The sequence below is a fragment of the Erpetoichthys calabaricus genome, chromosome 5 (assembly GCF_900747795.2).
Source record: "Erpetoichthys calabaricus chromosome 5, fErpCal1.3, whole genome shotgun sequence".
Classification (NCBI taxonomy): Eukaryota; Metazoa; Chordata; class Cladistia; order Polypteriformes; family Polypteridae; genus Erpetoichthys; species Erpetoichthys calabaricus.
The window spans coordinates 61,596,322-61,619,089 of record NC_041398.2 but is presented as its reverse complement, the minus strand read 5'-3'; the positions used below and the strand labels follow the sequence as shown (position 1 = coordinate 61,619,089).

General features: G+C 38.6%; 1 protein-coding gene across 1 annotated transcript in view; it reads left to right on the top strand.

Moving 5' to 3' along the window:
• The window catches only part of LOC114651693 (E3 ubiquitin-protein ligase RMND5A), a 72,092-nt gene extending 50,849 nt beyond the window's left edge, over window positions 1-21,243 (top strand). The window contains exons 5-9 of the mRNA XM_028801565.2: window positions 828-994; window positions 8,950-9,115; window positions 9,342-9,444; window positions 13,727-13,881; window positions 20,476-21,243. Coding sequence (XP_028657398.1) covers window positions 828-994; window positions 8,950-9,115; window positions 9,342-9,444; window positions 13,727-13,881; window positions 20,476-20,539 — 655 coding nt within the window. The 3' untranslated portion in view covers window positions 20,540-21,243. The remainder of the gene's footprint in view (window positions 1-827; window positions 995-8,949; window positions 9,116-9,341; window positions 9,445-13,726; window positions 13,882-20,475) is intronic.
• Window positions 21,244-22,768: the final 1,525 nt, after the last annotated feature.

Sequence of the window (22,768 nt, the reverse complement as noted above, 5' to 3'; positions counted from 1 at the left end):
CATAATTACTTCTAGTGTGTCTGTCCTGGGTCTGTAAAACCGAATTAACCAAGGATATCCACAAATAAAATAAAATAGGCAGGCTTTTTAATGATGTTATTTTTAAGCTGTTTTTTTTTTCATTTTCAAGAAGGTTGTGTAGGGTTGTTGGACTCTAGTGTGTCTGTTCCTGGGCTCGTTAGAATGGACGATATGATGATATTGTTGCATCTTTAGTGGGACAGGGTAGGTTGGGTTGAAAGGTAGAGTTTGGATGTAGTCATGACTCATCTGTGTAGTGGAGGTCTTCCTTTTGGCTATGAGTGGAAATTTAGAGAGCCCAAACTCCTTTCCCCATGTGTCTTTCGTACTGAACTTCAGAAGAGACAGGCTAAGTTCTCGCATGTGAAAACACACAATATTTGCACTGTGAACAATGACATTATACCCTTAAGTTGTCTTTAAGCAACTGTTAATAGTTCATGTACTCATCACTACATTCTTGTTGCTACTTGGGTGGTGCTACTAGATTATTTTCTGTATTTATTTTTTGAAGCACAAAGTTAACATGAACATGGTTACTATTCTATTTTTTTAATTGTTGATAATATGGTGCAGAGTATAAATAGAACATGTTTGAAGAGTGAGTAAAAATTACTCCACTGTAATAGTAAGATATGCCCTCATTTTGGTAAGTAGAGTCCCTAGGGTCTATGTTGTTTAATTTCTGTCACAAATTCTGTAAGTTAAGTCTTTAATGTGGATTGGCTTTAAACAATAACTCTTTTTCTTTGAAAAGTTGGCATTTTAAAGATTTGCTGATAAATTTCATCAAATGTTTCTTTCAGATGGGCAATCACAAACAGAGAAATGTTAATGGCACAGAACAGCTCACTAGAGTTTAAGCTGCACAGATTGTATTTCATTAGCCTGTTAATGGGAGGTACTGCTAACCAAAAAGAAGCACTTCAGTATGCCAAAAACTTTCAGCCCTTTGCTTTAAACCACCAGAAAGGTATGTGTATAGTTTGAATAAAGAACATTTGAAATGTGTTAATACTAGTATACATGTAACCTTTTTCAAAAATGTGTTTAGTACTTTGAAATTCAATTTTACCATAACTAATTGTTTATATGTAAGGTAAGTTGTACTTTTTATTTGGTACTAGCTGATTACCCAGTGGCTTCGCTCACTGAGTGCAAGGGAAAAAAAACTAAAATTTAGTATTTATAAAATAAGTTTGTTAATTACCAATGTTATTTTTGAACAAATAAAGAGCATTTACAGTAAATAGAAATTATATAAATATTAATTATTAAGTAGTAAAACATTTTGATAAAATAATTTGAAGAAGATATAAGAAGCGTATAAATTATTAAACAGTCAAACATTAACATTTAAGAAGCAAAGATACATTGAGTATTAGTGCAGTGGTTTCGGGCAAACTACCTGCTTGACAACCTTGCACTATATGCCTGTGATTTAAGCGAAAAATTATTATGAGAAATGTGGACACTGCCTTTCCGTGCTTAATGGGTAGAAGGTCCAAACAATTCCCAAGTCCCAATTCCGCAATTTACCAAGAGAGTCTCGCTTTGATAGCGCCGATTACACTTATTCGCAAAGATTTCCACTGTCCCAGGAGCCGACGGGGCACTTGAAGTTTGACAAACAGTGCGAGAAGAGAGGACGCTGCCTGAAACTGCGAAGCTGTTGACCTGGAGGAAAAGCCCGACATTCCGCGCCTCCCAGCGTCCACTTTGTGCTTACGACCCCTCGCCGCTGAAGGCGGTCTCGTCTTCACATTGTTTACAGCTCAGTGCAGTTAAAAAGTAGAAAGACGCAAAGCTGTTTTCTTCATCTCTTTTACTATCAAGGTGTAGCGCGTTCCTCTTAAGTTGAATGAGGAGCCCAGCACACACAAAATCTCCTACTCTTAGGAAAATTAATTCTGTTAAGTACAGAACCCAACCGAACCTTAGCCCCAATTTGATATCCTCATCTGGAGTTGTCTTTTATGAATTTATACAAAGGAAATAATCACCCCAACAATTCTTTAAACAATCAAAAAAGAATATATTATAAATCAAACAAAACAATAAACACCCTTTAAATCCTTGTCAAATCTATAATAACTACACAAACCCTAATTAATATGCCACCCCCTTAACACTAGAATTACCAGAGCCTACGAAAAAACTCGTAAATCCGTCCCACCTTAAATCGCGTCTTAAATCCGTTTGCACCTCTCCGCCAGAGTCCTTTGTCATCTAAATGTGCTGATAAAGCTACTAGCAGCCAGCTATTCCATCCCCCCACCGACTTAGAATGAACTTCTCTCCTAGCTCAAGCCTTGCCTTGATTTGATTACCTGGGATTGAAGTGGAGTTTTACAGTGGAAATAATTCTAGCGTTATTTGGAATACACGCATTTCATGTGTGTTCCATTTCTATAGTTGGCTGTGCAAACACATTTTTAAAACAGAAACGTTTTTCATATTCTAATAGTAAATGACAAAATGTAGGCATAAACTATATAACGTATGAAGCCTGAAGTCCATATATCAAAGAAACACTTTCACAAAAGGTACAAATAAAAGAACACGTGCGCCTTCATTCAAAAAAAAAAAAAAAAAAAAAAAAAAAGCCGCGTTAGCATGCCACATTGACACTCTTATTACAACAGCCGCAGTGGCGTAATGGTATCAGCGCCTGACTGGGAATCAGAGGGTGGCGAGTTCGATTCCGCACGGCTCCACTTCGAGAAATTAACTGCTCTTATTCTTACAATTTTAGAATAACAATATAAATTTGATTTCAGTCTGTAACAGGCGGTGTAACTTATGATACTGGTAAAGGTTAGCTTTTTTTTTTTTTTTTTTTTTAATTCACTTTTCATTCTCGCAGTCACATTCAGAATCAATCCATACAACCCCATCTGACACAGCTGGTTTCACATAAATAAAAGTGCACTTTTATTCAAGACTATAACCGAAGAATAAAGAAAGCAAGTTACAGTTGGTGGTTGATACGACAGCTTGCGTGGTGCAATGTTAAGAACTGCTGATTTCCGATCCGTGCTATATAAAATCATCACATTCAAATATTAACAGTTCCCACACACCCAAGGTCCGCCATTCCTACATTTACAACATGTGTACTTGTTGCAGTGTACACACCTCTCTGTGCTATGGTTCCTATTACAGTGAATGAGCACCTGGCACTGTACTTTCTTCCCTGGGGGAAGCTGAGGTCTTAGAACGGAAGTTTGTTGACGCTGTATCATCTTTTCTTTTTCCATCGCCTTTTCCTGTAAGAAGCGACGACGAAGTTCCTCTGCAAGGTGAGCCATGAACACTCTTCTTTCCTCAGCGGACCCCGTGCATGCCTTATACAGTACGTGTGCGTTCATCGCTGCTAGGTCAAGGATGTTGTACAACACAGCAACCGGCCACCTGCGTGTTCCTGTGCGCACTGAACAAGCACGCGCCTTCTGGTCCATGATGTCAACGCCACGCTGGGGAAAAAAGAAAGACAAATATATGTGACATTTTGAAGAAATCATTTTATCACCAGAAGAGCACCAGGATACTTCGTCACACTAATATTTTTTTCATTAGCATACCTTCATGTGGTTGTAGTCTGTGACCGTGTTTGTTTTTTTTTTTTTTATCTTGCCCAATCTCCACATCATGGTGCATTGTGCTGAGAATGCAGACAGACTTCATCTTTTTGGGCACATACACTGTCAGCATGGCACTGGGAGATCTAAACACCAGCGTGGAGAATTGTTCGTGTACTGAACTGACTTTAGCTGCAGGTGGAAGTTCCCGTCGCACTTTATTCATGGTGCCAAGCAGAGTTGTATTGCGGTGCAGCAGTCTATTAGCCAGCGAAAGTGACGTGAAGAAGTTGTCTGTTGTTACGGTTCTGCCTTTGTCCAGAAATGGCTCCATAAGCTTTATGACCACAGACTCGGAAAGTCTTTCTCCCGTGGGACGACTGGGATCTTTTCCTAAATAAGGAGTGGCATTGCACATGTACTTTGTCTCCAAATCTGCCGCAATCCAAAAAGGCAGAACCGTAACAACAGACAACTTCTTCACGTCACTTTCGCTGGCTAATAGACTGCTGCACCGCAATACAACTCTGCTTGGCACCATGAATAAAGTGCGACGGGAACTTCCACCTGCAGCTAAAGTCAGTTCAGTACACGAACAATTCTCCACGCTGGTGTTTAGATCTCCCAGTGCCATGCTGACAGTGTATGTGCCCAAAAAGATGAAGTCTGTCTGCATTCTCAGCACAATGCACCATGATGTGGAGATTGGGCAAGATAAAAAAAAAAAAAAACAAACACGGTCACAGACTACAACCACATGAAGGTATGCTAATGAAAAAAATATTAGTGTGACGAAGTATTCTGGTGCTCTTCTGGTGATAAAATGATTTCTTCAAAATGTCACATATATTTGTCTTTCTTTTTTCCCCAGCGTGGCGTTGACATCATGGACCAGAAGGCGCGTGCTTGTTCAGTGCGCACAGGAACACGCAGGTGGCCGGTTGCTGTGTTGTACAACATCCTTGACCTAGCAGCGATGAACGCACACGTACTGTATAAGGCATGCACGGGGTCCGCTGAGGAAAGAAGAGTGTTCATGGCTCACCTTGCAGAGGAACTTCGTCGTCGCTTCTTACAGGAAAAGGCGATGGAAAAAGAAAAGATGATACAGCGTCAACAAACTTCCGTTCTAAGACCTCAGCTTCCCCCAGGGAAGAAAGTACAGTGCCAGGTGCTCATTCACTGTAATAGGAACCATAGCACAGAGAGGTGTGTACACTGCAACAAGTACACATGTTGTAAATGTAGGAATGGCGGACCTTGGGTGTGTGGGAACTGTTAATATTTGAATGTGATGATTTTATATAGCACGGATCGGAAATCAGCAGTTCTTAACATTGCACCACGCAAGCTGTCGTATCAACCACCAACTGTAACTTGCTTTCTTTATTCTTCGGTTATAGTCTTGAATAAAAGTGCACTTTTATTTATGTGAAACCAGCTGTGTCAGATGGGGTTGTATGGATTGATTCTGAATGTGACTGCGAGAATGAAAAGTGAATTAAAAAAAAAAAAAAAAAAAAAAGCTAACCTTTACCAGTATCATAAGTTACACCGCCTGTTACAGACTGAAATCAAATTTATATTGTTATTCTAAAATTGTAAGAATAAGAGCAGTTAATTTCTCGAAGTGGAGCCGTGCGGAATCGAACTCGCCACCCTCTGATTCCCAGTCAGGCGCTGATACCATTACGCCACTGCGGCAGTTGTAATAAGAGTGTCAATGTGGCATGCTAACGCTGCTTTTTTTTTTTTTTTGAATGAAGGCGCACGTGTTCTTTTATTTGTACCTTTTGTGAAAGTGTTTCTTTGATATATGGACTTCAGGCTTCATACGTTATATAGTTTATGCCTACATTTTGTCATTTACTATTAGAATATGAAAAACGTTTCTGTTTTAAAAATGTGTTTGCACAGCCAACTATAGAAATGGAACACACATGAAATGCATGTATTCCAAATAACGCTAGAATTATTTCCACTGTAAAACTCCACTTCAATCCCAGGTAATCAAATCAAGGCAAGGCTTGAGCTAGGAGAGAAGTTCATTCTAAGTCGGTGGGGGGATGGAATAGCTGGCTGCTAGTAGCTTTATCAGCACATTTAGATGACAAAGGACTCTGGCGGAGAGGTGCAAACGGATTTAAGACGCGATTTAAGGTGGGACGGATTTACGAGTTTTTTCGTAGGCTCTGGTAATTCTAGTGTTAAACACTCTATAATATACTCCCCAGAAAACGGTGAAACAGCAAAGAAAGAAAGAAAGCAAGCAAGGAAAAGAAACGGAAAATTACCCTATTTACAAACAGCACGTTCTTGTTTTAAAGTCTAAATTCGCACGGCCTGGGAATCTGCAATGAATCCAGTGATCAAGTCAGATACGTTCTGCTGACTGAATTTAAATGTAAAAGAAGCGATCTCACCGGCCTGGCAACGATTCCTTTGTTGAAGGAAGAAGTCCGTCTCATCCGGGTGTCTCGGCGTTAGCGTCCGTCCATGGCCGACTCCCGCACCATAAAAGCAAAGTAAAGCCATGTGCTCCGAAGGTCCTTCTAGGTTAGCCGGCACTCCTTCTCCATACATCCAACCGTCCTTATTATAGAGTCTCGCTTGCTTTACCGCTGGCTTCTTCTTTACATTCACCTTCCCAGCTCCTTATTTAAACAGTCTTTTTACTTCTTTTCAATATCAGTAAAATAACTCTCACACAAATAATAAGTTCCTATATTATAATATGTTCCGTGGTCATACGTCATTTCCGTTTCAAACACGAAAAGAATTTTATTTATATAGATACAGTAGTGTAGTTATGCTACAAAATAATAGAGTGCTGCTCTACACATTCTTGGTACAAGAAGAAGGAAATGCTGCCATAGAGTACTTTGATGTAAAAATATGTGTTTTAGATTTTGTTTTAGGTTTAAAGCTTATTGCAGCAGGATCATCACTGGCCTGAGTATAGTATGAGTGGTAGACGCTAGAAATTTCATCTGCCTGCCAAGGTTGGCTCTTGATAGCCAGCCTAATATCTTTTTCTACAGAGGTCTGCTGTTACCTGTGGTGGCTCTGAGGCTAGAGATCTGCACTGGCAATTGGAAGGTTACCGGTTCGAATCCCGTAAATGCCAATAGGGACTCTGGTCTGTTGGGCCCTTGAGCAAGGCCCATAACCTGCAGTTGCTGAGCGCTTTGAGTAGTGATTAAAGCGCTATATAAATGCAAAGAATTGTTATTATTATTATTATTTGACCACTGTTATGGATTCTCCCCAGCCCTGATTAGGCTTATACATGGTCAAAATTAGGTGGTGGTTTCTGTGCTGGGAGATGAAGATGGAGATTTTCTTCAGTACCCTTACCCCAGACCAATAGAGAATCAGCTGAGAAAATGCTTCTGGGTCTGTATCTTAACACACAGGGGAGTGACAGTGCTGTCCTCTATTTTACACCCCAACATAAAACTTTAGATTGACTGAGGAGGACTCTGCTAGGAACTTGATGTGAATAGGCTTAGCCTCCTACTGCTTGGTCCACAATACTTTATGATCAAGAGTTTCTTCCTGTCTAGTATATACAACTTGCTTGACTCATCCTCGGCTTTTACTTCTGCTGGACCAGTTTATTGCCATTCTCTGCCTCGGGCCATGTCAGGCTCAGTGTAAACATTCTTGGTTATGAATTTCTCTAAAAAGTAATTATTTTAATTTGAATTGCTAACTTCTGCCAAATTGATTAACACAGTATAAAGAATTGGTAGTTTATACAATTTATACACTACCAGTCAAATGTTTTATAACACCTCAGTTTTCCAGTTTTGTTCAAATTTTATTAGCAATGAATGACCTAAAATGGTGAAAAGGTAAACAGTAAACTGCCAGAGATATATAAATTTAAAGTTTAGGTTAGGAAAAACTGAAAAAGGATATTTCAGAATATTACAAATGGGCCTTCTTCAGGGAACAGCTAATAGGTTACTACTTACAGATGTTCTGCAGCAATTAAAGTAAATTAAGCCTTGCAAGTTGAAGCAAATAATTTGTACAGGTGTCCTAACTAATGTTGATTACTGAAAACCCTCTGTCTGTCTTAAAGCAGAGTTGGAACAGACTGTGTTACTACACCCTGTGAAGTACTACTTGGACAATATTTTACTGTAGAAAGTTGTGAATTCTAATGATAATGGCAAGAAAATGGCACTTAACAAATGAAATGAGACAGAGCAGTGTAGGCCTTTCATTTAGAGAAATTGCAAAAAGAAATCAAAGTGTCAGTGAGTGCAGTGTCCTACACAATCCAAATTCAATTGGAAACTGGAAGAAACTCTGATAGGAAGAGATCTGGCAGACCCAAAGCCACAACCCAGCAAGAAGACAAGTTTCTGAGTGTCACCAGATTGTGTGGTAGGTGCCTCACCATACAACAACTTCAAGCACAGCTTAACATTGGTTGAAAACAGAAAGTCTCCGTTTCTACTGTGAGGAAGAGACTTTGTGCTACAGGTTTGATAGGGCGAGTGGCAATATGAAAGTCATTCCTCAAAGGGCAAAATAGGGCCTTGAAGTACCGTCTGTGGACTACTGCAGACTGGAAGAAAGTGATGAATCAAAATTTGAAATCTTCGGTTCATCACGCAGGGTGGTTGTACTCTGTTGAGTTGGTGAAAAGATGGTTCCTCAATGTGTGACACCAGCTATCAAACTTGGAGGAGGAAGTGTGATGGTCTGGGGTTCTTTTGATGGAAGCAGACTTGGTAACTTGCACAGAGTGACTGGCATTCTGATTCAAAAGGGTTACCACAATTTGGCTGTTATATCAGCAAAAGTTGGCTACTTTAATAATAAAAAATATAAATAAAAGTTTGTACACTTAATGATTCCCTGACTTATTTTATTTGTCATTGTTTATTTGTTCTTTGCCTTGATTTCATGAAACTGTGTGAATTTCCATGAAAACTGAAAAATCTGAGGTGCTGTAAAACTTTTGACCAATAGTGTACATAGGACATTTAAAGGCAATCTTTTTATTATCAGTCCTTGCATGCTTCATAGTTGTTTCATCTCTAGAATGAGCCACTGTTACTTGGGCAACACTAAGTACAGTGATTGGTGTTGGATTTTTTCACCCTTTCTCTGTGATGACTCTTAACAAACCATGGGGAAAATCGTGTGAGAATAAAGAGTCTGCATTGGTTCATTGTGCAGTGTTTATATGACAGGCAAATACTTAATAATAGTTTGTTTTTAGAGTTATTTGCAAAGCAGAAGAATGAAATCACAAGTCCGCCTAACCGGCTTTGGGTTTGTGGATGGAAACCCGTTAATTAATATTTTTCTTCCCTAATATTTCCAGATATCCAGGTGTTAATGGGAAGCTTAGTGTATTTGCGTCAAGGCATAGAAAACTCTCCTTATGTTCACTTGCTTGACTCTAACCAGTGGGCAGACATTTGTGACATCTTCACAAGGGATGCTTGTGCTCTCCTTGGTCTTTCTGTGGAATCTCCTCTCAGTGTTAGGTGGGTCGAATGTTTTTCCTCTTGTATGAAATATTTTGATTTATTTTTATTTGTTTTATGTAAAAAATCAAATCATTGATATGAGAAGGTTCGTTATTGACCACTATTTACTAGCTATTCACCTTTATCTGATGATCAATGAATGTTAATGGAAAAGACAAAATATTCTAATGTTTAGTCTGCCCATGAAAGTTTTTCTTGAACTAAATGATATGTTTCTATTCAGTTTTTCAGCTGGTTGTGTGGCACTGCCAGCCCTCATTAACATTAAAGCTGTCATTGAGCAGCAACAGTGCACAGGTGTTTGGAACCAGAAGGATGAGTTGCCAGTAAGTAGCAGATTCATTTTTTGCTTGCAGATTCACATAGAGTTTAGTAAATTTTACAAATAAAGGAATTTGTTTTTGTAAGTATATAAAGACATAGATATTTGGTTATTTGTTACAAGGCATTGCCTAAAGAGCCTTTGGGGTTATCTGGAGGTGGATGTTGTCTCATCTAGACCAGTGCTCCGCAACCTTTTCTCACCTACGACACACCAAAGTTCTTCCTAGAATTCCGCGGCACGTCAAAGGTTAAATATATAGCTGTGGCGTCGCTATAGCTGGGGGGGGGGTTGTTGGGGGGGGGGGGGGGGGGGGGTTGGGGGAGGGGACGGCACCGCTCCGAGCGTCAGCTATTTAGGGGCGTCCAAACTACGGTACTTTCTTTTTTTTTTGTTCCTTGAGGAGGCGCAAAAAAAAAAATTTCTTTCAGCTTTGGGGCGTCAAATTTTTCACCGCCCCGGGCAACATGATCTCCAGCTACGCCACTGATATATAGATATGAATTTAATACACAAATTTTACAATAAATTTTCATTTTTTATTATAAGTATACATTTATTATAAGTATACATACATAAAAACTATACTATATTAACTTTTATGCAATCTTAATAATTATTATAACATAATGACTGATTAATGTGATACCTGCGCTTGTTTCAATGAACACAAAAGTTTTATATTCGGCTCAATATTTGACAGCGCAACCCGAAGTTCTTGGTCAAGATCTTTTAAGCATGACCGCTTATCATTTTTAATTAACACAAGAGTTGTTTGTCTTTTTTGGCGTAACTGGGATGGTTTGAATTTAGATGGCGATTTAGTTTACTGGGTGCCATTGCCTCGTTTGATAGCTGATCGCCGCAAATGATGCATTGTGGCTTTGGAGCCGTTTCGTCACCACACCACGAGAATCCGTATCGAATGTAGTCTTCGTTGTACTTCCTTTTCACAATCTTCTTTGTTTTTTTTTTGCAACACTTGTGCTGGGTTCTTCATCATCTGTACGTGAAGACGAATCTTTTCCATGTAAAAATTTATCCATATTTAAAGGGGTATAAAACTAAATATGAATCACACGAAGAACGTTAACCATACACAATTCAGCAACACAACTAATAGTAATGAATGATAACTACTGTCGCAAGACGAGTGAATGCGACGTAGCACGACTAATACGTCGGCTTGAATTGAATCTAGGTGAGGACACGGAGCGATCTGCCTATCAAAGCATACTACGGAGTTGTCTGGCGATTACGTAGGGCCTACGTTGTAGGCGACAGGCGCCAGGCGATGGGATTTATTATTTCAGAGAAATGACACATAAAATTATGAAACCTTTAAAAGGCTATTTACGCGAATATTTCATTGCACGTATTCTCGTTATTGTGTTTCTAAGGAGGACCGTTGAAATATTATTTAGTTAGAAAATTGTCTTATTTGACCGCGTCACACCTGTATCGGCTCAAGGCACACCAGTGTGCCGCGGCACACCGGTTGCGGAGCACTGATCTAGACATCAGTCCAATCTAATGGTTATCTGCTGATATAGACATTGTTTTATTGCAAACTTGAAGATACATACCTTTAGTTGTAGAAATTTAATCTATTCATCAATTTTAACCTATTTTCCCAGTTCAAGGTCACATCAGATACAGACAGGACACAATCAAGCATACACCTACATGCAGTCATAAAGAGCCAGTTTAGAGTCATCAGTCAGCCTAATGCTGTCTAAAACTGAAATCTTTTAATTAAGAGAAAGCTTGCAGAATCCGCATAACCTGTGATTATGGTCATTATTGGAATACGGTCTGCTAAAACACTCCACAAAACATTTTTCATTTAACTAAAACACTCATTCCTGAGTTCCAAGTGTGAAACAATGGCTGCATCCCACATAATCTCTAATCCTTGATTTTTCGTTCTTTAAAAGAAATGTGTAAAAACTGTTAGATGATTAATCTTTGGCCTGCGATTTATCAAACATTATGTTTTAATTTTTGTAATCCAATAAAATAAAGGAATTTTAACCTTAGATTTTAGACCTTTGTCTACGCCAAAAATGATTATTGGCCTTAGCTTGTGTGTCCATGTGTAACCCTCTTCAAGCCTGTTCAATTTAAGACTCAATCCATCTGTTTTGTAATGCACTTTATCCAATTCAGTGTCACATTGTAAATGTTAAAGTTAAATAAATGATCATAAATTTTACTTAAAAGTTTAAAACGACCTACTGAATATCATGGTACTGCCAGCCTTATTTGAGGTATAGTTTTATTAAAGTGTTGAGTTTAAATTGAGAGCAAAATTCACCCCTTCAAAAATTTCTCCATCTTGTATATTTACTCTGAATATTTTCATGATGTATGCCTCTGTGCTAGTGATAGCAAATTATGTTGAATATTTTATACTACATTTTATTTAGCAATACTTAAAGCTGTGTTATCCAAGTTCTTTTTGGTAAATACATATAGATGGAGGCAAGTCTCTGGAAACTTCCGAAAGTTTAACCAGAACTCACCCTGTGGTATCTTCTGTGACACTGTTAGAATAAAGGAGTCCAGAACATAAATATATGACTACTGGGATTAGAGGAATGGAAGAACATTTCAAACACATTTAATTACATATTTGTAATACATTTTGTAAAAAGAGAGGTCATCAGATACAGTACCTTATAAGAAAGAAATTGTAATACAGCTATATAATACATATTAGACAGATGACTCTGGCATTACATGTATGGCGTATGAGCACAAGAGAGGAACAATTCAAAAGAATATTAGAAGATCTGAAATACAGTTATGGAAGAATCTTGTGCAAAATGCAAGATTCCTTTCAATATTTATGTTAGATTCAGGAGAGTAATTACAGATATACATCAGATGAAATTTAATGTAAGTAAATGTAAGATATTACATATAGGAAGTAAATATGTTAGAATTATTAGCACAGTGCGGGAAGTTCTGAAACTTGAAGTGCACTTTAAGAATCCTAGTGCATTTGTATCTGGATAGTATACAGAAATAATTAAGAAGGCTAGTAGAATATAAGAGTACAATAGTACAAGTCAAGCAAAGTTATTCTTAAGCTATGCTACATACCGTTGAAGCCTCATGTGGAGTATTTTGTCCAGCTCTGGTTTCTAAAATTACAAAAAAAGATATAGCAGCAGTCCAGAGAAGAACCAAATAGACTAATCTTAGGGCTTTGTGGAGTGTGCTATTATAAAAGTTTGCTTAAGCTAAAAATGTTCATATAGAGAAGACATGTGTCTGAAATTATGAAGAGAATTCGTTCAGTGGTTACAAACTGTTATTCTAAAATAAGTTCTTTCAGCAAGGTTATAATGTAAAAACTGTTGAATATAAATCAAAGGTCCGTTATGCTCAGACTATATAATGCACTGGAGTACTGTGTACAGGGGTAATGTGTGCCTGGACTACTGTGTGCAGTTCTGGTCACCACCCTTCAAGAAAGACACAGCAGTACTTGAAGCTGTGCAGAGGAGAACATCCAAGTGGACTTAAATACATGTCCTACTTCGAGAGGCTCAGGTAATTAAACCTGGTTAGTCTCAAGCAGAAGAGAATGCATGAGGACCTAATCCAGGTATTTCAAATCCTCAAAGGTGTTGATAAAATAGATCCAATTCTTTCATCTTAACGGTGAATCACATACTCGATAACACCTATGGAAATTAAGGGAAAGTGCATTTAGAACTGAAGCTAGAAATTACTTCTTTACTCAAAATTGTGAGAATCCTGAAATAAACTACTGAGACAGTAGTTAAAGCAGAAACCTTAACAACCTTTAAGAAGTATCTGGATAAGATAATGGGATAGCTTAGCTATTAGCTAAACAAACAGGCTTGATGGACTGAATGGTCTCTTCTTGTTTGTTTAATTTCTAAATTCTAAGAAGACAAGAGGTACAGATAAAAATTGTTTAAGGGTGAATTTCACACAAATATTAGAATTTTTTTTCTTCATGCATGGAACATTAGACATATGGAATACCTTACAAAGTATTGTGGTAGGCAGAAGTAACTAGGGGATCTTCAGAACTCTATTGAATGATATTTCGCTAAGGTAGGGGAGCAGATATTGATGAGCCATATTGAGCCAAATTGCTTTGTGTCATCAAATTTGTTCTTATTTTTTTGTGTGTGGGTGATATGTTTTCTTTACCCTATATAGAAATTTGTAAAAGAGAAACAATGTGATCTGGTAGCAAGTGTTTTGATTATTAGCTGTTTTATAATTTTCATTTTAAATTACAGATTGAAGTTGATCTAGGCAAAAAATGCTGGTATCATTCTGTATTTGCTTGCCCTATACTTCGACAACAGACAACTGACAGCAACCCTCCAATGAAGCTGGTGTGTGGACACATTATTTCAAGGGACGCATTAAATAAAATGATTAATGGAAGCAAGTAAGTTAATTACTGTGTTGGGAGCTGGCAAGTAATTTGTACTGTTGTATTTTTTATAATCTGACTAAATTATTCAAATGTGAATTTCAGTCAGAAATCTTAGAAAAGGATGGTAGCATTGTTTAAATTTTCTTTGTGTGTTGAAAGAAGCAATTCTTTTTGGTTGGTTTACATATAAAAAAAGACCGTAACCTTCAGAAAGAAATTGTAAGAGCAAGTTGTGGGGGGAAAAATAAAAATGCTCCATTCAAATATGGAAATAATTGGAGAGTAATGAATAACATTACAAAATATAACAGTTTGATTTTCTTAAGGTTTTGTAAAACACCTGTCACAGTAGAGCAGGAGTAGGCAATGTCAGTCCTGGAGGGTCACAGTGGCTGCAGGTTTTCGTTCCAACCCATGTGCTTAATTATAAACCAGTCCTTGCCAATCTCAGACCTTATTTAATTTTATGGCTCTTGCGGATGCTAGGGGTCGCTGTTGCCCCGTTGAATCCACCAGACAGACGTCCCAGACACACGTGTAAAAGCACAAGAAGATTCTTCAATATTTTCTCTTCAATAAAGTGCACAAAGCACCGCACACTCCACAATTCACAATACTCAATAATACAATAATAATCATAATCCTCCAACTCCCAGCAGCCCCGTCACACTCCCACCCAACTCCGGCTCGATCTGCTGGGGTTTCCCATAGTCCTTTTAAAGTCTCTGACCCGAAAGTATTCCGTCTCCGGGTCAAACTCCTTCTTCAGGTGTCCCGGAAGTACTGTGGGTTTCCGTCCTTGTGACTCCTAAGTACTTCCGGGTTAACGTCACCATAATAGTCCCTGGGTTCTTGGTGAGCTCCCCTGGCGGCACCCATGTCACCCAACAGGGCTGAAGAACTGGACTCCATGTCCCATGCTGCCCTGTGGGAATCCGGGGAACCATTTCTGTCCAGGGGAGCTGCCATCTAGCGTCTCGGGGATGTTGTGTCCTAGAAAGGCTCTTTCTCTTAGTTGAGGAACGTCCTGGCCAGACTGAAACCATCACACTTGTTAATCTGCAATGTAATGTTCTTATATTCTAGATTTTGTTCATTTTCACAGAAATCACCCAAATGATTTGAAGCCTAAAAAGGATAATTTTCAGTCACATTTTTCTCTTTGTGCTGTATTAAACCAAATAGTGTATAATGAATTCACACAGGTATAAATGGAAACAAGTTAGATGGAGAACTGCAGGCTCCTTTATCATTCACATCTTATTGCTAATAAGGAGCCATTAAAAATAGTGAATGCAGCTGTTTAAGACTGAAATAAGAAATTAAGGGTGGGGAACCACTAAAATGAAGCAGAAAAATGTCATTTGGGCAAGAAGTGCTTCATTAGCAATAGTTGAATTCTCATTAAGAAACAGGTTTGGAACAAAAACCTGCAGCACTCCAGGACCGGCATTGCCTACCCGAGCTGTAGAATACAAGAAAGCCTGCTGGGGGTAAGCATCACTGTAATTGAAATTAAAAAAAAAAAAAAATGACTGTATAAGGTGGGCCATGATATAACAAAAGGGCATAATGCATTAACATAAAGTTTTATTTTTGGCATTGAAAAATACAATTATGTCATAAAAGTCTACTAATTGCTATATACGCAAATTTGAAAAATAGTATTTTCCTTCTATTTTTAATTTGTTAGAATTATTTATTATATCATGAAGAAATCAATCGATGTAGTTCTTTCAGATTATTTCTTCCCTAAGGCAATTTAGTTGATACAGACTTGATAACTTTATTCAGTTCCTGCAGGTTTTCTGGCATACATTCATGCTGTGAACCACCAGTTCCACTTCATCACAAAGGTGCTATATTTAATTGAGGGCTGTGGACTGTATAGATCATTGAATTAAATCAAAGTCACCGTTGTGTTCATGGATCCACTTTGAGATAGTTTTTGGATTGTGACTCAGTGTATTGACATGCTACAAGTATGTTCAAAAGTCTAGATTGTAGTTATAAATAGTCAGGAGTAATGCTTAGGTACAATATAGCATTCAGATGATACTCAGTTGGTATTAGGATGCCGTAGGTCGGCAAAGAATACCTTCTCCACACCATTCCAGTACCACCCCCAGTCTGCACCATTGCCACAAGGATGGATTTATCCACATACTCATGCGGTTGAGGCCAAGTCTTGAGCCTACCATCTGCATGCCAGAGCAGAAATTGAGATTTATCAGAACAGGTGACATTTTTCCAATATTCAGTTGTTCAGTTTTGCTGATCACATTCCTACTATAGCCTCGTCTGTCTGTTCTTAGTTGACAGGGGTGGAAGTCAACATGGTCTTGTGAAACTTTACTCTGTCTGCTTCAATATTTTAAATTCTTTGCATTCAGAAACTCTGCTCTGGACAATTTTGGTATACAGTGCTATTATTTAAGTGTTTGTGGCATTTCTGTTCCCTTAAATTAGTCTTCCATTCTCCTCTGGTCTCTCTTATTCAGGTGTTTTTCCTTATAGACGTACCTCTTACTGGGTTTCTTTTCTGTTTCACACCACTTTCTGTATATCAGACAAAACCGTAAAAGAAAGAGCTGAACAGCTATTTCGGAAGTGTGGAAACTATTATACAGTGCATCTTAAAAGTATTCACAGTGCATCACTTTTTCCACATTTTCTTATGTTACAGCCTTATTCCAAAATGGACTAAATTCATTTTTTTCCTCAGAATTCTACACACAACACCCCATAATGACAACGTGAAAAAAGTTTACTTGAGGTTTTTGCAAATTTATTAAAAATAAAAAAACTGAGAAATCACATGTACATAAGTATTCACAGCCTTTGCTCAATACTTTGTCGATGCACCTTTGGCAGCAATTACAGCCTCAAGTCTTTTTGAATATGATGCCACAAGCTTGGCACACCTATCCTTGGCCAGTTTCGCCCATTCCTCTTTGCAGCACCTCTCAAGCTCCATCAGGTTGGATGGGAAGCGTCGGTGCACAGCCATTTTAAGATCTCTCCAGAGATGTTCGATCGGATTCAAGTCTGGGCTCTGGCTGGGCCACTCAAGGACATTCACAGAGTTGTCCTGAAGCCACTCCTTTGATATCTTGGCTGTGTGCTTAGGGTCGTTGTCCTGCTGAAAGGTGAACCGTCGCCCCAGTCTGAGGTCAAGAGCGCTCTGGAGCAGGTTTTCATCCAGGATGTCTCTGTACATTGCTGCAGTCCTCTTTCCCTTTATCCTGACTAGTCTCCCAGTCCCTGCCGCTGAAAAACATCCCCACAGCATGATGCTGCCACCACCATGCTTCACTGTAGGGATGGTATTGTCCTGGTGATGAGCAGTGCCTGGTTTCCTCCAAACGTGACGCCTGGCATTCACACCAAAGAGTTCAATCTTTGTCTCATCAGACCAGAGAATTTTCTTTCTCATGGTCTGAGAATCCTTCAGGTGCCTTTTGGCAAACTCCAGGCGGGCTGCCATGTGCCTTTTACTAAGGAGTGGCTTCCGTCTGGCCACTCTACCATACAGGCCTGATTGGTGGATTGCTGCAGAGATGGATGTCCTTCTGGAAGGTTCTCCTCTCTCCACAGAGGACCTCTGGAGCTCTGACAGAGTGACCATCGGGTTCTTGGTCACCTCCCTGACTAAGGCCCTTCTCCCCCGATCGCTCAGTTTAGATGGCCGGCCAGCTCTAGGAAGAGTCCTGGTGGTTTCGAACTTCTTCCACTTACGGATGATGGAGGCCACTATGCTCATTGGGACCTTCAAAGCAGCAGAAATTTTTCTGTAACCTTCCCCAGATTTGTGCCTCGAGACAATCCTGTCTCGGAGGTCTACAGACAATTCCTTTGACTTCATGCTTGGTTTGTGCTCTGACATGAACTGTCAACTCTGGGACCTTATATAGACAGGTGTGTGCCTTTCCAAATCATGTACAATCAACTGAATTTACCACAGGTGGACTCCAATTAAGCTGCAGAAACATCTCAAGGATGATCAGGGGAAACAGGATGCACCTGAGCTCAATTTTGAGCTTCATGGCAAACACTGTGAATACTTATGTACATGTGCTTTCTAAATTTTTTTATTTCTCTCTATATATAAAAGGAAATCCTGGAATGGAAAGCAAATGCAAGGCTACGATACGTGATAATCTCGAAAGACATTTAAAAGACCTGCGAGACCAAGGAGACTTGCCACGGTGCGTCTCGCGGGGACTGTCAACATGAGACTTGGTGCCAAAAGATTGTCCCAGGGCCATAGCAAAAAGGACAGCGGCTGTACAGGCTTTAAAAAGACCGAAGGGCAGCGCGACGGCAGCTACCCCAAACAAACGCGAGCAGCGTCATACATCCTGCAAGAAAGAATTCAAACATGCCCGGGGCCAGAAATAAAAGACAGGTATTGCTTTTACAAAGTCACATGAGACCAGGCAGTGAGCCATCATTTAAAACAAGTCAACAGACCTCTAAGCTAGCAGTTGTTGGATTGCTTTTGGCAGGCAAGCATCATGTGCTCGGAGGTCTTGAAACAACGACATGCGACAGGCAGAAGAGGCAGCTAGCAAGCAGCAAAAAGACAGCAAATGATCCAAAGGCATATCCTTAGCGTACCTTCAGCCGCAACACCCTTCACAACACAAGCAGTATTATACATTTGGGAAGAAAGAGATGTAAACATGCGCTGGGCAGGAAATAAAGAAACAAGTATTGTTTTTACAAAAGGTATTAAAGTAAAAGTGAAAATAATGCATATGTAATAATTCACAAGAAAATAACAATCTCTTTAAATTGTAGATTGCCTGTCTAAGGTAAAGTCATCCCTGATGAATGGGGACATGGGAATGAGGGGTTCTTTCATCGGATTAGCGCAATTTCAGATGTTGAATGGCAAAATGGGGGAGGCAGCTTGATGAATGAGGTCTCCAGGACTTAAAACAAATCCAAATCATATTATGTGATATCATCTAATGTGAAATTCTACTCCGTACTTCTAGAATTTTTATTTTTATATTGTATTGAGGATTTATTCTGTTCTATGTATTTTACTGTACGGCTCAGAATTAAAAGACAATGAGTAAAATGACAAACTAGAACTTCATAAAGACGTTTACAAACGTTGACGCTAAACACATGCAGAGCAGGTTAGAGACTATGAAACCAGTGAAATTAGAAAGTATCAAAAAAAAAAAAACGGCGCTATACACATGTGGAGAAAGTTAAAGGATATGAAAGTAGGAAAATTAGAAAATATAAAAAAAAAGAGAGTAAAGATCGCAGTAGCGCAAACAAACAAACTGCCTCATTTAACTATGCACCAGTCTAACTTTGGTTTTGCACAATAATTACTATACTATTGCACTTTAACACTTAATTCTATTTTATTCACATAATTTTACTTATTTTTTATGTTCTACTATACTGTTATCTTTCAATCTATGACTTTTTGTTAATCTAACTGATATTCTTCTAACTTTGCACAGTTTTTGATAAGCAGATCAGGATGCATTTCACTGCGTGTTGTCCTGTATAACTATGCATGTGACAAATAAAAGAATCTTGAGAATTTCAAAAACGGAGTTTACCGCACATGCATTTATTGGTTACTTTGTTAGTGTATATATATTTATCTGTCTGCTTATTTAAAAATCTATATTTACCCCAGGAGTCAAAAACGTTCTGTCTAGCCCTTGTACAAAAACCTAGACAAAAGCTGGGGTATCACCTTGGTAACCCCATGTACCTTTGGAACTGTGAGAGGAAAATAGCACGACTTTACAGACTGGAGTCCAATGCAGAACTCTACTTACTTTTTTTACTTTGTGAAAAAAAAAAAAATTATTAACTGCTGATGATATAGATCGTTTTGTTTGTGCTGAAATTCCAAACAGAGAAACCTGTCCTGACCTCATTAAAAAGATTCAGCATATTGGGACTCGCAAGATTACAAATATTGCTTTTACAGAAGTACTGAAATAAAAGTGAAACTAAAGAAATAGCAACAATTCAAAGAAAAAAAAATTTTAAAAGTGTGTATCCGGAAAACCAAACATGGGGGTTGGCGGGCGAAGCGAGCAGGGGGGGAAGCCCCCTAGTTTAATAAATTTGCAAAAATCTCAAGTAAACTTTTTTCACATTGTCATTATGGGGTGTTGTGTGTAGAATTCTGAGGAAAAAAATTAATTTAATCCATTTTGGAATAAGGCTGTAACATAACAAAATGTGGAAAAAGTGATGCGCTGTGAATACTTTCCGGATGCACTGTAGCTGGCTAGCACCAGCAACCCTAACCCTAACTAACGAACATTTGATTGTGTCAGTATGCTAAAACATTGCAGGCTGTTTTGGAGGAGCTTGGTAGATTTCAGCAGGAGTTTAAATGGTTAAGTACTTAGGAATACTCAAACTGTAGTTCTAATTCATATAATACTGTCCACAGTGTGTTTAACATTTTTGTCTGTGGAATTGTATTAAAATGCTGGGTAGGGACACTTGTATATTGATTGGTTTATGAAGTGCAACATTAGTCACAGTAAATTTTATTTAAAAAGTATGCTGAAAATGTTTTTATTAACATTTTGTATAAATATTTTATTGTAGGTTGAAGTGCCCATATTGTCCAATGGAGCAGATTCCAGGAGATGCAAAGCAAATATATTTTTGAAACTTTACTCTGTGGACATTAATGTGGATTTATTTTCAAATGACGATCTGGTTTCTAGAGCTGAAGCCTGTAATATCCATGTGAGTGGCTGCCAATACTTAACAGGGACACAGTGCAAAAGATAGTTAAAAGGTATTAGTGAGGATAGGGCTTTTAAACTTGATCTGCATATTTTGGTCAAGTTAATACACCAGCATTCACTATCAAAGACAATTATTTGTATGTAAACAATATTCTTTTTAGTTTTTTTTTTTTTTTTTAACTCAGTGGAAACAAATAACTTTCTTCTTGCATTGTAAGTGTATCATCATATTGATAAAAACTAAATCATCTTTTGAGGATGTATTGTGGAATGTTTTACTTTTCAAGTGTACATATTAATAATGAAATTATATAACAGAGAACAACTACTACTACTGCAGAATTTGCATAACTGATTTGTATTTTCTGGTGACAGATCAAGCTGTGAAATATGGTCACATTTTTTTTCCTTTCAGGAGTTCTTTAAAATTTAAAACTAAGAAATGTACATAAACAGTGAATATTGAAGCCTATAGGCCTTAGATATTTAAATGTATTGCTAATTTATATGATTGTATGCAGTTTATATTATTGGAGGAGTGGCATGTACGTTTCCTTTGCTTTGATAAATAATGTTATTTGTGTAATGCCATCTCTAATAAAGATACGGTTTTGAGAAATGCTATGTGTCTAACTAGTGATTTTAATTTTTTGATTTTAGACTTAGTACGTATAGTCTGCAGACTTTCAAATTCTGAAACTTGGTGGTCCTCATACTGTGAGTGTTCAGTATTGCGTTTTAATTTCTTGGAGCATATGTTCTTAACCAGGTTCACTGCATCCATGTGACGAGAACATGCCATTCATCCCAACAAATGTGTCCATCTTATTTACCTAGATTGTTCAAAATTATATCAAGTTGAATTTTGAACGTCCCTAAAATCCTTCTCTCCACCATACTACTTGATAATGTATTACATATGTCTGTGGTTCTCTGTATGAAGAAAAATGTTCTAATAACTGGGTGAAATCTGCTGTTAAGTTTTCCAAATGTGTTCTATGCTCTTGTTGAAGAACTTATTTTAAAATAATAACTTTTATCTAATGTACTAATTACATTCATAATTTTAAACATTTTGATCATGCCACCTCTTGATTTCTGTCTTCTTAAGATGAAAAAGTTTAACTCCTTCAGTCTCTCCTCTTAGCTAATACCTCTTATTCCTGGAATCAGCCTAGTTGGTCTTCTCTGGACTTTCTCCAATTCTGTTATGTATTTTCTGTACTATGGAGACCAAGTCTACACATGGCATTCCAGATAAGGTCTCACTAGTATGTTATTTGATTTAAGCATAACTTCCTTTAGCCATGCGCCATGTTCCCAGCAGGTGGTATTTCATCTTGCAGAGCACCCTGGGTATCATCGAAAGAAGTTGCAGAGCGCTGCACGATGGCAGCTGCATTCTGTACTGGGAACTGAGAAGGATGGCTGTGTGAGGGCTTTGAGGGCAGATAAGGAGGAGTTTGTTAAAGGAATCTGTGAACAAGTGACACACTATCTATGGTCTAGTGGCCCATGTCCGGGTTACAGAAGAATCGAAGCATTACATGCATCCGAATCTGTTCCTCAGAGAGTCGCAGTCCGGGTGGCTGATGGAATAGTCCTTAAGGATGACATTATAGTTGTGACCCGCTTTGCTGGCTACTTTAAGCAGCTGTTCAAAGCTGATCCTCCGGCTAGGACGTTGGACATCTCTGGGTCCAGAGTTATTAATCCTCCAATTAGGTGTGAACCACCTAGTCTCACTTAGATTGCACAGATGGTGAACCAGCTGAGGGTAGGGATGGCTGCAGGGATCTGTGGTATCCGGGGTGAACTTCTCCAGGCTGGTGGAAAGGCTGTCTTACTGGCATTGCAAGCAATCTTTGCTTCCATCTGGGAGATGGGCATCATCCCAACTGACTGGAAAACAGCACCTATTTCCCTTATCTGGAAAGGGAAGAGTGATCGCTTGGATTGAGGCAACTAGATGGGGATAACACTGCTCTCGGTGCCTGGTAAGGTCCATGTTAGGGTCAGCCTCAGTAGGATCTGTGATAACTTGCTCACCTACAAGCAACAGGAGCAGTTTGGTTTTATGCCTAAGAAGTCTACCATCAACCACATCCTGGCACTGAGGATTCTCATCAAGCGCAAATGTGAATATT